This window comes from Sebastes umbrosus, chromosome 10 (genome assembly GCF_015220745.1).
Source record: "Sebastes umbrosus isolate fSebUmb1 chromosome 10, fSebUmb1.pri, whole genome shotgun sequence".
NCBI classification, from domain to species: domain Eukaryota; kingdom Metazoa; phylum Chordata; class Actinopteri; order Perciformes; family Sebastidae; genus Sebastes; species Sebastes umbrosus.
In genome coordinates this window covers 30,154,116-30,171,441 of record NC_051278.1, presented here as the reverse complement: position 1 = coordinate 30,171,441, position 17,326 = coordinate 30,154,116, and the positions used below count along the sequence as shown (strand labels likewise).

Genomic DNA, 17,326 nt, shown 5'->3' with positions numbered 1-17,326 from the left:
TACTCTCAATGTGATCAAACAAAGAGAAATGTTCTCCCCTCGTCATAAAACGGTCCTAAATACATACTTGAATACGTCCATGTTTATGAATGAAGCAGTACGCGAGTTGAAGCCGTTGAAGCAGCGGCGCTGTGTTTGACCAATCAGCGACGGTCATCCCTGCAAACTCCACCCCGAAAGTTCTGTTACTTTCAGAAAGTTCTACCCCCCCCGCCTTTTTGAAGGTAAAAAGGCCCCGTAATATGTTCCAGGAACTTTATTTAGACCCTGGTCCCTGCGGTGGAAACGTTCCTCAAAAAGTTCCTAGTTCGGGGGATAAAGTTCCTGTGGTGGAAACAGGCCTAAAGACTATATTTGTAATCATAGGAAGGACACGCACGCACGCACGCACGCACGCACGCACAAACGCACGCACACACAGCAGCCTGTATCAAATACAGCGCTAATTCAATGTCATCACCCCACACATCCTCCAGCCTGCTGAGCTCAGCACGAACAGGAAGAGGCTGCAAAGAGGAGGAGAAGAAAGGCACAAACGGCCTCAAACGGACATTCAGACCACGTCTGAACTACGTTTAGAAAACACACCACAGATCACACGATGGATGTGTACGGGTATCCTGAAAATCAGAGCCTGGCTGTCACTGAAACTTCCCTTAATAAAGGTTAAAAAAGGGGAGAGAAAATCTACACTTAGTGGTCACTTTATTAGGTACATCTGTAGAATCGGTTGCAATTCAACACAGCTCTGTTTTGAATAACACCTTTACAACGTTTATAATGTTCAGTTTTTTGGTGTGTGACTTCATCTAGGGCTGCACAATTAATTTATGGAAATTGCAATATGGCCTTCTGCAATTTTCAAATCCCAGGATGAGGAAGAAATTGCAATACTTGTGAAATGTGTGTCAAAATACCATATTAAACTGAACACTGTGGTGCTGCAGAGACATCCTGGTCTGCACATCATATTCTACAGACTTAAGAAAAAAACATTTGTGTTTGGTACAGATCATTGCAACAAATCACACCATAATCATTTTAATATGTTTATCGATGAAAATGATGAATAACGATGCAAAAATGATCAGACCCTCTAATGTCGCAAATCATATCGCAATATCAATATCAGCCAAAATAATCGCAATTAGATATTTTTTTCATGCAGCCCTAACTTCAACTAATAATTGAGGTTGATGCTGAGCGATATGGAGAAAAAAATCAAATATCAAGATGTTTTTGACCAAATACCTCGATATGGATATTGCGACGATATTGTAGGCTCGACTATTGGTGCTTTTACAAAATATTTATACATGAGATTTCTGATAAATAATCATCAGTAATGTGGATATAATGACTAAGTGGGTAAAGGCAAATAAAAGAACAGCTGGAACAGTCTGGTAAGTTTAGAAAAAAGTTCATCACGTTACTGTAGTTCAGCCTTCAAAACCAGGAACACTAATGCCATATTACCATATCCAAAATCTAAGACGATATTTAGTCTCCGATCACGATATCAATATAATATCGATATACTGCCCAGCCCTATTTATGATCATAGCTAACAATGTTGTGCTTGTTGTATTAAGATGTGTTTCTAATGTTGTTGTTTTTTTTATCTATTTACATACAATACATGAGGCATCATCACTAACTATAACCTAAATTATAAAACATATCATTTAATTTATTAACTATGAAAGTTTCAACAAAACCTGAACATTATAGGAATAATCAAAGTAGACTTTATGGTAGAACAGTGGTATTGGATTGCACAGGTGAACCTAACAAAGTAGACAGATATTAGTCGTATATTCCTGTTAGTACGTACAGTATAGTAATGATATTTTATGTTTGGTATGTTCTTAATTATTTACTCTTACATGTAGCTACACTATGACTGCCGTTAACATACATTTATAAAATTATAAACAAAGACTTCCATACTTTTACTTTATATTTAGTCATTAAGTGGCATCTACTGATCACTTCTCTCAGCAGCACATCAAGAAACACAAGCTCCACCCCTGTACCTTTAAAAGCACACACACACACACACACACACACACACACTCCATCAGCACTCTCCTGCATATTTAACACTGGTGTGAATTATTTAGTGAAGTGGGACACTACTGATGCAGTCGGCCATCAGGGTAAAAACAGCAGGCGGAGAGAGAGAGAGAGATAGAGTTACAGTAACTAACTAACACACACACACACAATACATCATTAATATTTTTCTTCTTCTGGTGTTTTTGTCCGTCACCAAACAGCTTCAGGAGCGTCACCACCTCCTTCTGGACCGGAGGAGGACTGACCCTGATTTACAGGCCACCCACAAAACAAAGAGCGACTGTAATCGGAGGTTTGATCTGACCGACAGAGACGCAGAAATGTGACTGCATGTGACTGAAAGTGTGTTAAATCTCATCTGGATTTTATCCGGGTATGAGACGGTTGAACTGGCATTCTGAGTGTAAAAAGGGGCCAGATGTGTTCAACTGGTCCGGCCCAGATTAATGAGCCTCGTTAGCCCTCGTTAACTCCTGATTACTAACAGGTGTGAAGGCGGAGGAATCCTGCAGAGTGATGAGGCAGAGAGCCAGCAGCCTCGACTAGTGCAGCATCACAACGGAAAGCTAAATCAAACGCAATGCATTCTCCATCGTACTGATGATTTTCACGTTTCAGTTTGGGGTTCTGAGACGGTTCATTGTTCTCCGTGTTGACACAGACTCCGCGACCTCACATCTTATAAAACCACTGAGACTCCCGCGGAGTAAACACAACAACACACACAGGACGAAGCCTGACAAAAGGATACAAGCTCACAGCGACAACAACAACAACAACAACAACAACAACAACAACAACATCACAAATCTGAGCTACTTCTGGGTTCTATTCTTCAAACATGGTTCAACTAATCCAGGTTTAAGTTTTATGTTTCCGGGTACAATGAGTCAGAATAGTAACATGATTCAATACTTTTCATATCTTAACGTGGTAATAAATCTATAGCTGTTTGGGGGTCTTTTAGGCAGTTGCTTACCATGCCTAACTTAACAGTAGTTAAGTCCGCCCCTGGTGTTTTGGCCTGTGAACCAGAGTGTATTTCACCGGTGTTTCTGACCGCAAGAAGCCGCAAATTGGGTGTGTGATGCATCTATGTCGTGGCAGGTGGGTTGCTCAGGACCCGAGGAGGCGCAGTGTCGAGTGTGAAGTTGATTGTATGAGCAGCAACACCGCAGGCCAATCATTCAGGCTGTTTTGAATGTTTTCAATGTTTCCAAAAGTACTCGATGGATTTGAATGACATTTTTTGGAGGGGTGGGGTCTGGCAAAATGAACAATCCATTTGATTTTGGTGGCGATTCGGATCAAGACCCGGCTTCGGGATCTTTTTTAATAACTCCGCTAAGCCTGTGCATTAACACCACAGGCTTTAAGACATGCGCAGTGTAACTGATGACACATTCATGACGCGTCACCCTGCCTCTTTCCTTCTGCCAGCAGAGAGATGGACAGAGAGAGAGCAGGGGTTGAGGGGACGACAACTGTAGATTCTGTGTTTTTTCACATTAAACTCTGTGAAATTACAGTTGAGTTTGATCAAAGCACACTTGGTGATTGTTGGAAAGAGTATCGACAACGGTTTAGGTGAGTTTTATTTTGTTTCTGTCCAGTTTGAATGAAGTGTTTTACGATGCTCCGCTATGGTCAGCTGATCTCAACATAAACAAAAACACACGTGGATGATGGCGCAAGCTGCACGGAGAGGGGGGGGCAATCATACTCGGACTTGGCGGAGGTCTGCGCTCTCCGAGTACCATTCTAGTTGAATCATAGAATCATCATTGAATCATATTTCAATGGTTATATTTTGTGAGTAAAACCTGAATCTGTAATGTAACCAGTAATATTTCTCAGGTATTTGTAAGGCAAATGTAGTACTACAATGTTTTCCTCTGAAGTAGAAGTACACAGTAAGTAGTATGCAGTTGAGTTGCTTTGGGGGGGCTTATGTAAGTTAGTTTGGGGTACAATGAGTTAAGATAGTAACATAATTCAATATTTTTCATATCTAAACATCATAATAAATCGTTAGCTGTTTGGGCCACAGGCAGTTTCCTGCCTTGCCTAAAGGTAAAGTCTGCCCGTTTTTTCCCCATGAACCAGAGTGTATTTCACCGGTGTTTCTGACCGTGAGTAGCCGTGCCTAGGGTGTGTGACACAACTATGTCATGGCAGTAGTATTACTGAGGAACCAAGGAAGCTAAGCATTTCGGCCCGTTCTGAACAGGAATGTTTTGATCAGGCACTGCACTAGTTAACTCAGCCAGGACGACAAACAGAAACAGTTTGGCCTTTCTGAAGCTCAAAAATCAGTGTAAGCGGTCTCTGAAGAATCCCTGCAAGCTGTTACAGAGCAGGACTGAAACTCCACCAAACAGCCATTCATTCATTCAGTCATCCGTTCCTCCTACCTGCGAGGGCTTTGATGCGCGAGCGCTCGAACAGGCGAGCCGAGCTGTTCTCGTTGTCCCAGTCGTCGGCGTCCCAGCGGTTGTTGACGCCATCGTTGCTGTACTGCTGCTGGATCTCCATGTGTTCGAACTCTGCCGCTACTGACGTCATCTTGACCTCGCCGCGACTCCGCCCCCACCGCCGCTGCCGCCTCCTCCGAGTCCTTCCACCTGACGCCTGTTGCCGTTAGCGACGGGACCCCTCAAACGCACACGCACCCTCACGCAAACACACTCTCAGACCGGCTCTGAGCGGCGGGCCGAGGAGATCGTCCAAAACCTGGCAAAGAGACACAAAAAGAGGGCAGAGTTAGTGGAAGATACTGTGACTGTAGGTCTGACATAATGTAGGATAATATACAAAGACTGTGTATTTGATTTATTAATACATTATTAATAGCTTGGAACAGAGAAACCACAAACAGAAGTCAAAAGAAGAGTCGTCAAAATCCTCGGAACACATTCAGCTTCTTTCTCTGTTGATTGGGAAGTTATCAATACTTATAAAAAGTTCTTTCCTGATTAAAGAGGAACGTAGCACTTCACATAAACGGATGTGTTTTTTCAATCATCCGTGTTAGTTTTGATCAATACTTCTGTCTACACCATCGACACAAAACATCCCTCCATCACTTTTCAAATGACTAGAACAAGTGAGACAAGAGACTTGTATACAGTACATAACTACAGTTAGATGAATTCTGAAACAGGAAGAACTGGACAGATCTCTCCACCATACTGACACAGCCTTGTGCTTCTAGGATGAGACATCGCTGTTTTTTTCCACAGGTAAAAAGTAGCGCCGTCAAAGACAACGCGATAATAACACGATAACGCAATTTTTTTTTAACGTCACAAATTTGTTTAACGCATTAACACAAGTTATAATTTTTAGGTTTAGTGGGCTCAGTTTTAAAGCTAGGGTGAAGATCCTGGTATAATATGAAACTACAAAAACCTTAGGAATCCATCTGAACCAACCATGTCATACTAGCGTGTCAAAGAAGAAGGCTACATAACGCTCCAAACTTACGCTAAATTTTGGTGAGGAAAAACTGGCATGGCCATTTTCAAAGGAGTCCCCTTGACCTCTGACCTCCAGATATGTGAATGTAAATGGGTTCTATGGGTACCAACGAGTCTCCCCTTTACAGACATGCCCATTTTATGATAATCACATGCAGTTTGGGGCAAGTCATAGTCAAGTCAGCACACTGACACACTGTTGTTGTCTGTTGGGCTGCAGTTGCCCATGTTATGATTTGAGCATATTTTTTATGTTAAATGCAGTACCCGTTTTATGTTTTTAATTGATATCCAATAAGAAATATATACATAAATCTATATAAAGCAGCATATTTTTCCACTCCCATGTTGATAAGAGTATTAAATACTTGAAAAATCTCCCTTTACGGTTCATTTCAAACAGATGAAAAAAATGCGTGATTAATCACGATTAAATATTTAATCTATTAATAGCCCTCGTAAAAAGACAGCTGCTATTACAAAGAACACTATAGACTGAGACTACAACCAAGAAAGAAAGTGACTGTTCATATTAGCTTAAAACAAGTAGACTAAGAGACACCGTTCAACACAGAGAGACCAACTCACATCATATATGAAGAGCTTCAAAATGTGAAAAGTTGAATATATGTTACGTTTGTTTTTGTCAGTGTCCACATTTTTGTCTAATATAATGAAGGCTGATGGGAATCCTATGAACAATAAACAAAAATTCTACAGACTACTCTTGGTAAAAATCTATAATATATTTGAAATATAATATATAAACATAAATTGTCTCATTTAAATGCATTAGTAAACACTCTTTTGTCCTGATTCAGAAACTTTACTCTGTTAAAAAAAAAAAGGTCCAACTGGAGGGAAGTGATTGAAACTGAAAAGATGAAATGTGTCAGAGAGCAGGAGCCCACCCTGCATGGCTGTGGATGTCATGTGACCACTACTCTGCTCTGTGATTGGCTATCAACTGTTCCAGCCTCCTCCTGATCTGTACTGACTTTATCTGTAAACTGAGAGAACGGTGCCTCCCTCTGGTCACAACACGTTACTGCAAGATCTGAGAATCACACCCACACACACACACAAATACACAGATACACACAGAGCTCAGACACATTCAATTCTTCCTTAAGATATCCATCAGTGAGGTAATTAAAATATGATAATATGCAGTAAACAGTAGTTTATGATCATGTTTATGTCTAAAGGTGTGAGCTTGTGCATGATGGAAACACATCATCACATTCCCTTGATCCTTCACAATGATTATCAATTAATTAATATCCTGCGGTCATTAAAATGTATTAAATGAGAGTCTGATGTATGATGACACACACACGCTTTATTTAATGACTCAGTCCCAGTATGAGGTGACAGCAGGTGAAGCATGAAGTGACTATATGAAACCAGCAGAGTTAAAAGGGTTTTCTGATACGGTGGTTGCTGCCGCCTCGTCCGCACGGAGCTATCTGTGAACAGGCTGCAAGAAGAAGACGGGAAGGGAAAGACAGACTGATAAAAAGGTCTGAAATTTCTTTTAAAATCTTTCTTATATCTGCTATCCATTATGCATTATGTTAGGTAATTACCTTTGTGTAAGAAATGTGCTTCATCAACAACCTTAATTCTTGAAATTTCCTGAAAAAACTGCAAAACCATCTTGAAATGAGAGATGAAATAACTAATAATATCACAAATTAACTGATTATTAAATGATTCTTTCCTATTATGACACTAGGGGAGAACACTATTTGTCATAATTTTTTTGAAGGAAAATTAAGTAGGGCTGTCAAAGTTAACACGATAGTAATGCATTAACGCTAATTTGTTTTAACGCCAACAATTTCTTTAACGCAACTTGCGTTCATTTTAGGCCGTCGCGGGCTCAGTTTTAAAGCGAGAGTGAAGATACTGGTATCATATGAAACTAGAAAAACCTAATGAATCCATTGGTATCAACCATGTCATATTACTAACTTACGCTAAATTTTGGAGAGGCAAAACTGGCACGGCCATTTTCAAAGGGCTCCCTTGACCTCTGACCTCAAGAGATGTGAATGAAAATGGGTTTGAGTCTCCCCCTTACCGACATGCCCACTTTATGATACAACACTCCGATGTTGGTAAGAGTATTAAATACTTGACAAATCTCTCTTTAAGGTACATTTTGAACAGATAAAAAATGTGCGATTAATTTCCAATCAATCGCTATTAACTATGGACAATCATGTGATTAATCACGATTAAATATTTTAATTGATTAACAGCCCTAAAATGAATTGATGCCAGTTTTGATTATTGATTACTGACCAGGGCCGTGCGGGCTGAAATCATAATCGCAATATTAACTGACAATTATGACACTGTAGATAATCTGTATTATCTGTAGATAACCATTCTCACTTTATTTGCACGTTTGTATGAAAATTGTTGGTTTTACTTTTTTTGTTTTACAGTACTAATCATTTTGTGTGTCCACAGCATTATATTCATTACTTAAATTATAGATGAATTTAACTGTTAATCAGTTTAATCAGTGAAAAGAAGTTTTTTTTTTTTTTTTTCTGCAGCAGTTGAAGAGTTGCTGAGAAGTGTGACGCACTTTTTATTGACTGCTTTTTAAACTGCAGCCGGTGCGTTCGCTGTCACTGAAGGAGTCCGAACAAACAGAGCAGGTAAACGGAGAGCAGAGAGGCAGCAGCACGACTCAGCACCATGAAGACTGTTTGGGTACTGCAGTCAGCAAACGGCGCCGTGACTCGGCACAAAAACACCACAGTAGCTCAGAGACACTAAACAGCAGACAGGTAGACAGACGGTCACATCTCTCAGCCTCAGGATGTCTTCTCTGTTGTCTTGAACATGTCGTGGTCTTACAATTTCACTGCAGAACGTGAGAAGCCTAAAAACAAACCTGAATCCCATCAAAGTCTTTAAAAAAACTGATGCAAATACATCAAGATTCAACAACAGCATGTTTCCCACCACAAATATTACACACTGCTATTCCAACTTCCGACGAACAAATAGTACAACAAGTAGCTGCAATTATCCCTGCAGCTGAACCAATCTGTCTATGAAACATTATTAAATGTTTCAACTACAGTAATCTAACAGTAAATATACAAACTACTGGAAGTCGTCACTTTGGGCTCTGAGAACTTCTGATGAGGATCTGTCTTCATCTTGTGCTTATCAAAGCTGCAACGGTTAGTCGACTGGCAGAAAATGTATCACCGAATCGTCTTTTTTCAAACACAAATACCAAACATCTGATGGTTACAGCTTTTTTTGTCTTTACGTTATAGGAAAATAAATATCTTTGTGTTTTGGACTGTTCTGGTCTCACAAAACAAGACATTTGGAGACATCACCTTGAGCTTTGCGATGGACATTTCTTTCTGTTTCCTGTTTTATTATGGAGGACGGAACCTGCCAAAATAAAAAAATAAATAAATGAATGACTTGATAAATAAATAAATTTGTCATTAAATGTAGCAGTGTTTCCGGCAGCATCAGCCTGGAGGTTCCCACTAAATAAATAAATAGATAAATAAGTTTGGAGAAATAAATAAGGGGTGAAATGCAAAGGAACAAATCGTGCAGAAATTAATAAATGCATAAATAAATGCACACATTTAAAAATAAATTAAAAATAAATGCAAAAACAATACAAAAATGTAAAAATAAATAAAAAATAAATGTACAAAATAAATAGATACATTTAAAAATTTATAAAAAATAAATACATGAATAAATAAAAGGGGAAATTAAACAAAAGAGTAAATAAATAAGGGGAATAATACAAAGATAAATAAATATAGAAGCAAATTAAAATGTATCAATTAATAAATGACTACATTTAATTTTAATATAATTTTGCTACATTTAATGACGTATTTATTTATTTATTTATCGAGTCATTTATTTTTTTATTTTTGTCAGGTTCTGTCCTCCATATTTATATAGACAACAATTAATCAATTAGTAGAGAAAATAATCAGAAGGCTAATTAACTATGAAAATAAGGTAGTTGCAGCTCTACTGAAAATTACTTTTACGTCTAGATCGGCTGACGACGTTTCTGATCTGTTCACTGATTGGCTGCTGCTGCTGCTGTTCTGTGACCAACCCGACCTCTTTCCCACAGCGATGAATTTAAATTCTGCATTTCGGCACTGCGTCATGTCACAGTGTATCCTCTGGCTCCGCCCACTGACGGTTTACTCAACCAATGAGACTATTTCTGCGTTTGAGGAGAGTCTGCAGAGATATACACTGATATCCTGTGAGTGTGTGTGTGTACAGTATGTGTGTGAGTGAGTGTGTATGTGTGTGTTGCCACCCACTTGCAGCTCAACAACCAGTCAGGCTGGAGCTGCTTGTGTTGCTACGCTAAAAATACGCCACCACTGGGACCCTGACTGTGTGTGTGTGTGTGTGTGTGTGTGTGTGTGGCCGTAGTCAAGCTAACACAATGTGAACTCATTCAGAAGCAATAGGACGCATAGACACACACACACACACACACACACACACCAGCCATGGAGTTATGACAACACACACAGAGTTTGTAGAAAGTGTGTCATGTTTTTGTGACACTTTTACTGTTCTATGAGATGTTTGGGGCTGCAACTAACTCACTGACTGATCACTTCATTTCATTATTGGTTCATTTCTTTGTGGATGATTTGTTTGATGAATGAATCAATGCATCGTTTAGTCTATAAAATGTCAGAAAAGAGTGAAAAATGTCACAGTAACCCAGAGCCAAATGGGACATCTTCAAATAGATTTTTTTCTCAGACCAACAGTCCAACACACACACACATGCATACACACAGATATTCAGTTAGCAAAGATATAAAACAGAGAAAAGCTGCAATTCTTCACATTGATGAAACTGGAAGCAGATACAGTTTGGTTAGCTCTGTATTTGGTTTCTACCAACTCCTGAGTAAGTCAAATCTGAACACTCAGACATGATACATACACATATTTGTGATTCAGTCTGACTTACACTTAGAGGAAAATATCATTATCTCTGATGTCCATCACAAAGAAACGTCCATAAATCTACTTAAAAATCAAAAAAAGACAACCCTTATAACTGCAGAACTTCCCTGAGAATCTTCCTGTTTTTAAGTTTTGTTCAGTATCAAAATAATCCAGTGATAGTTGACTATACGTCCATGGGTACACTGCAAACAGGAACGGCTAATAGATCATTCAGCATACTTTTAATGGAGCCAGTTTGCCAAAAATGGAAACAAATCAGGCTGAACTAACACTCTGTTCGTAGCTATATCTACGAAAAGTAAATGCACTGTAATTCGTATATATATCCCACAAAATCAATTTGTATGTAATCCGCGTAATTGTGAACCAGGAAGTATAAAGAGCAACAAACGCCACATAGTGAGGAGGTCGGGGTGGATGGGCGGGTCAAAAAACACCGGACTTTCACACAGGAGATTGGTGTTCGTATCCCGTGTGAAACCAGATGTCAGCGTTGATTTATTTGCCATGTAACGCCCATACTTAAGTAACGGCACTTCCAGTTATTTTAACCCAAACCATGATCTATTCCTAAAACTAACTAAGCTGTTTTGTTGCCTAAACCTAACCAAATCCATCTTTTAATTAAATCTAACTAAGTGACTTTGTTGCCTAAACCTAACCAAGTCCATCTTTTACTAAACCTAACTAAGTGGTTTTGTTGTCTAAACCTAACCAAATCCATCTCTTCCTCAACCTAACTTAGTGGTTTTGTTGCCTAAACCTAACCTAAGTTTATTTTGAAAAGACTGGAGCAGAAATTGACGCTTCCTACATTTGTAGGAAAATGCACAAAAAATTAGGAATACATTTTTGTAAGGTATCATAGGAACCGTTGTATGGGAATAAGTTGAAGCAAATATAGGTTGAAAAAAAATGGGGCTCAAGTAATAGCTAACAGCTAACTAACTGACTCCATGGCAACAAGCTTTTTTTTGACATTACGGAGACTCAGAATGTTTCATCAGCCTGGTTCTTATATTCCAGGAACACTGAAACTCTCCTCTATCCATTCATATCCAGATGTTTGCCCTGTGTTGTAAAACCTGTCAGTGGACATACAGATGAAATAAAAGTTAACTGTTGTCGATGAATCTTCTGTTGCTGCAGCACACTTAAAGTCTGCAGTCGCCACACAGACAGACGCAAGACTGCAGAAGTTTGAGGCGACACTCGACCTGAACGTATGATGTCGTCATGTACAGACGGGACGAAGGACGAGAGCATGCAGAGAAATGGGACAGGAGGAGAGAGAGAGAGCAGCTAATGACTGGTTACTGTGTCTGTGTGGTAAAGCCAGAAGAACTGCGACTCCTCAGGAGGAGTATTTATAGCAAGAAAGAGAGAGAGAGAAAGAATGGAGAGATAAGGGAGGAGAGGCAGTAATGATGCTGGTCGAAAACAGGAAGGACGGAAATAGAGAGATGACAGGATGATAGATGGAGACAAAAAGAACGGTTTAACAACCTTTCATTGACATCAAAAATAGAAATTATTTGATTATTAAGGATTATTTGTATCGTTATTTTATGATCTGGGGACTCACCAGCGTCAGATTAAAAAAATGCATGACACAACTGTACTACGGACACGTCTAACTTTGAAAACAGAAACCAGACTTCATGTTTCAGTTTCATTTCATTCCGAGCATCTTTTCACCATCCCATGGTTCTTTTTCTCTCCTCCGTCTTTCGCCCACGTCCTCCTCCTCCTCCTCTTCCTCCTCCCGCCTCTCAGCATCTTACAATCAACTCTTATTAAAGCTCTCTCCACCCCCACCTCCTTAGTTACTGTTGCTATGCCTGCCAAGCCTTCAAAAATCCCAGTAGATTTTGAAGCAACAAGTGTTCACTTTCACAGTAAGGAAGTAAACAAGAGCAGCTTCTCATTTCTTGACGACGACCGCGGCGGATTCTGTCAGCAGAAATGACGACCGTCACCAGCAGGAATCTTTAGCTATAGCTAGCTAGTGTAAGCTAATGCTAAAACGCTGAGTGGGTTGCTTTAAGGGGCCCTAAACATGCACTTGATACTACATACTATACATGATATTGTGCTTCTGTAAAAAGACTGAAGCTACAACTCGGTCACCAGAAATAATGTTAGCATTGTAGGTTTCTGCAAACACGGGATTATGTTGAACGTCAACGTTTCTGAACCAAAAATAAGTTTGGTATATAGGGTACGTTTCATATCAGCCTCGTATCATCAGGAAATGCACGATGCCACGTGGTCGTAACGGCGTAAGTAGGGCTGTCAAAGTCAACGTGATATCAACATGTCAAAGTGGCAGTAGACAGCATATTGCAATTCAAGTGTTCTGAGAGAAAACTAGACTTCTGCTCCTCCTCATGGCTCTGCTTTGACCAATCACAGGTCATTTCATTGAGAGAGCGTTCCTATTGGCTGGGCTCCGGTCATGTGACCGGAACTGGGCGTTCCTTCAACAGATTTTCCAATGGCGGCCGCACAAACTTTCTCATTTTACAGCTAAACCGTGCACTACAAGATGATTCTGACAACATTTGAGGAGAAAAATAGGCATTAACGTAACAGAATATTGATTCATATTTGATCAGCGCTGCCTAGTTTGACCGTTTGGTCGGCGTTCACGAGTGATTGACAGCCTGCTCTCATAGACGGCAGCTGGACAGCAGACCTCAGATCAGCTCTTACTGCTTGTTTTCCTCCGGTCTGTGAAATCTTGCAGATGTCGTTAGGAGCACCGGAGGACACAGATGCACATATTTTTTTTCAGGTTACCTGTTTCATGTACTACTGTCAGGATATAGCGACCGTTTTATAAAAATAACTTTTTTTAGTCATATTTGCTCCAATCTCGCCTACTTCAGCTTTAATCGTGATTAACTATGGACCATCATGTGATTAATCCCAATTAAATATTTACTTTTGGATTAACACGGGACACAAACAGCGGTCTCCTGGGTGAAAGTCCTGTGTTTGTTTGAACACGTTTGAAATCGTATTTGTTGTAACACGACCAGTGGACGGCTGCTTACTGTTTAGAAAAACATACTGTGTTTGAGTTTGGTGAGTGTGACGCTGTCTAACTGAAGGTCGGCTGAAGTTGCTGCAGCGTAAACGTCCTCTCTCACAAATATTTAATTATTATCTGTAGTGAATCATGTTGCATCTTTTCTTTTTTCTCTCCCTTTGAGTCCACAATGAAAGACGGACATTATCAAGTCAAAACCACACATCTCCATAGTTACCGCTGTCCCAACTCGCATTGTGTCGGAGCCCACTCGTCAAGCCAACGACAGCGGCACAAAGACTCTCGGCTGGAGCTTCAGGAGGAAGAAAAACTTAGCAGACACCGAAGCCGAGTTAAAGAGACAGTTTACACTGAAAAGAGTTGAAGTGACGCTGCGGCAGAAAACTGAGATATGAACACTGAACATCTGGAGGAGAGAAGAAGACATTTTCTCCACTAAATAAATGATGTTCAGTGGAAATAAATCACCTGTTTCTGGGTAAAACAACACAAATGACACTGAAACATCAGTCGTCCTACTGTTCCTACTTTATGCTACTGTGAGAAAATCTAGTTCAATTATATTGTTTTGTAAATGTAATAATGTAACTTTAATAAAACAGGTGAAAACAACAACTTTCTTGTATTCACACAACATGTTTTTGTTATAAGCAGAGAAAAATGAATATAAAAGTGGCTCATTCTTCATGCAATGTTTAAAGATGAAGTATAAAGTACTTGGGACAAGTACTCATCTCATTTACTTCAGTTTAAGTATCAACACCACAGTCTAAAGATACTCCTGAAATGAAAGTAAAGTATCAGCAGTAAGTCTACTTGCTTTGAAACTTTTGTTTGAATAGTTTCATGCTCACAAAGCAGATAAAGAAGGAAAAGATAAAATTATGAAAGAAGGATATCAATATAATTTGAGCTTTTTCTAGCCTATGTAGAATGTAGAGTTGCCAATCAATTAAAATACTTAATCGCGATGAACTGCATGATGAAAATGTCCATGCCAGTTTTTCCTCGCCAAAATGTAGCATAAATTCGGAGCGTTATTTAACCTCCTTCGTGACAAGCTAGTATGACATGATTGGTACCGATGGATTCATTAGTTGTTTTAGTTTCATATGATGTCAGTATCTTCACTCTAGCACTACAACTGAGCCCGCTACAACTTAAAATTCGCAAGTTGCGTTAAAGAAATTAGTGGCGTTAAAACGAATTTGCGTTAAAGCATTATTATCGCGTTAACTTCGACAGCCCTAAAATAAAACACATCTGGTTCAGTAACGTGCAACATGACCTGCTGTCAATAACCAGATTCCGATCTTCCCGATGATGTTTTGGGTCCGTGTCACGCCGACGATGCAGGATGAAAGACACCATAACTGCCCAATGAATGCTGTCAGCCCATGTGACCTCATGCTTATACAGCTCTGGGCTCCTCTGAGAAGAAGTCAAAGAGAACATGAAACAGACCGGAAATAAAAGGCAACAACGGGCCAAATGAACCGAACTACAGCTATAAAAGTGAATTCAAAGTCACCAGTAACTTCAGCCGTCAGATAAAAGCGTCTCTCCACGGTGACGTGAACATTCTGTATGAAGCAAAAAGCTGAATGGAGCTCTGCGGCAGAGATGTCCTGTCACATGTGCAGATGGAAAAACAGACGGATCTCATCCTGTTTGCACGTCTTTCTTCAATTCTATTTTATTTTTAGCGATCTTCACAATATTGCAATACGAGTATCAATTGTTCACCATGGCAACCGAAACACTGCAGTATCCCGAGCAGCGTTCAAACTCCCACGCAGGACGATCCGCCTGCACACTGCTGCTGCTGCTGCCGTCGCTCTGCAGCCACAGATCTCACCCTCAACTCTCCGTTAACTGCACAACAACACACACCTACACACTCCAAACACTGTGCTTTTCGCATGTTAAAGCACTTATTAAAAAAATCTATGTGTGCTTCTAAAGTGTCACATTTTCATGAATAAAGAAAACAGACTCAGATGTGTTTATGTGGATTCAAAATGGTTTTATATTCATAAAGCCTTTCAGCCATTTTCAAAACAGTTTAAAATGAAGGCAATTTATGTATATGTATTAGTGTATTATGTAGTGTATTATGTAATTCCTTGCTCCGTTCATGTGAATGAGACCCAGACCGAGGCTGGAGCGAGGGCTGGGAGGAGGAGTTAAAGAAAACGCTACTGTGCCTGCTCCATAGGCCCAATGGATGCAGAGGATCACCGGATGATCCGGGTACTTTATCACTCAGCAGTCGAGCCATTTTTATATATCCATGAGAATAATGGGGAATAGCTTATTTTCACTATTTAATTCACTATAGAAGTGAGCCCAACGTGAGTCATAAGTGTGACTATTCTGATTAGATTTCACTTCCTCCACGGTTACCTCCTCAACTGTTGGAGGTCCCTGGAACGAAATCTTATCAAATGGGGGTCCCTGACCTAATGTGTATCAATTTAGGGGTCCTAGACAGGAAAAAAGGTCGAGAACCACTGCTGTAAACGATAAAAGGAGAAGTCCACTTTATCACAACCTGGGTCTTAGTTAGTAGTTCGATCTTTTTTTTATATATCACTAAAAACAAGAAACACAAGCTGTCAGACGATCCGACGGGCTGGAAGAAAACCAGATGATCCAAACTGAAAGTGAGTATACCTGATATGTTGTTAATAATCCCTTAGTGCACAGACACTACAAAGTAAGTCAAGACTGAAGCAATGTGGGTCTACGAACTATGATTGATACTTAAAATGGACAGATTGTAATGTCATCTGTCATTTGTAGAGTGATTTACTGTAGAGCGTCTCGGCTCAGGGACACTCGGACATGTTGGCCCGAGGAGCCGGGGTTCGAACCGTCAACACAACAATAAATGGGAGCAACAGTTCGACTACTAGAGCCTCCCCATTTTTGGGGTCACCAACAGGCTCAGTGACATCAGATTTCGACCTTCTGTATGACACACAGTTCTGTCCAAGGTCGCTTCAACCTTCAATGGCGTGTTCTTTAAAGAAAACACACACACACACACACACACACACACACACACACACACACACACAGGTGTACATATATATATTTAGGCCATGTGTGAGTGTGTGTTGGATGAGGAAGTCATCCATCACAGCCTCCTCTCTGCAGTGTTATGTAGGCCACACAGAGCCATGTAGGGCAGCAGCAGTTATCTGACCCGACACCATCAAACTCGAACAGCATCAAACGCAGCGGCTCAACGTCGGCAGGCTGGAGCTCAAAGCGCTGACGTCCAACGCCGGCGGGTGAAGTCTCAGCACAGGACAGAAACAGGACGTACCAGAGAAGACACTGGATATGTTCCCGCTGTCGCTCTGTCGCAGTGCAGATGTCGGCTATCAATTCATATTTTGATCATACAAACATTTATCCCTACGAGTTCATTTGCAACAGTGCATTTATCTTCAGCGTGTTCTGATCTGTTCATCTCTTCTACGCACGGCTTCCTGCTTTAGGTTATCTCACGGAGAATGGCCAAGAGCGACAGCGCGTATCCTGTGTAACTTAAGAGGGTTGGTTGTGTGCATCCTCAGAAGGGCTGTCAATTGATTAAAATATTTAATCGTGATTAAACGCAAATGAATCACAAATATTTTTATCTTTTCAAAATGAACCTTAAAGGGAGATTTGTCAAGTATTT

At 40.1% G+C, this 17,326-nt stretch overlaps 1 protein-coding gene across 2 annotated transcripts in view; it reads right to left on the bottom strand.

Annotated features, from left to right (window-relative positions):
* The window catches only part of LOC119495861 (spectrin beta chain, non-erythrocytic 1-like), a 152,700-nt gene that overhangs the window by 98,584 nt on the left and 36,790 nt on the right, over positions 1 to 17,326 (bottom strand). Inside the window, exon 2 of one of the 2 annotated variants that reach the window (XM_037782753.1) lies at positions 4,494 to 4,812. In XM_037782753.1, coding sequence (XP_037638681.1) covers positions 4,494 to 4,644 — 151 coding nt within the window. In that variant the 5' untranslated portion in view covers positions 4,645 to 4,812. Of the gene's footprint in view, positions 1 to 4,493; positions 4,813 to 17,326 lie in introns of those variants that run through there. The other variant, XM_037782754.1, reaches the window with a different exon arrangement.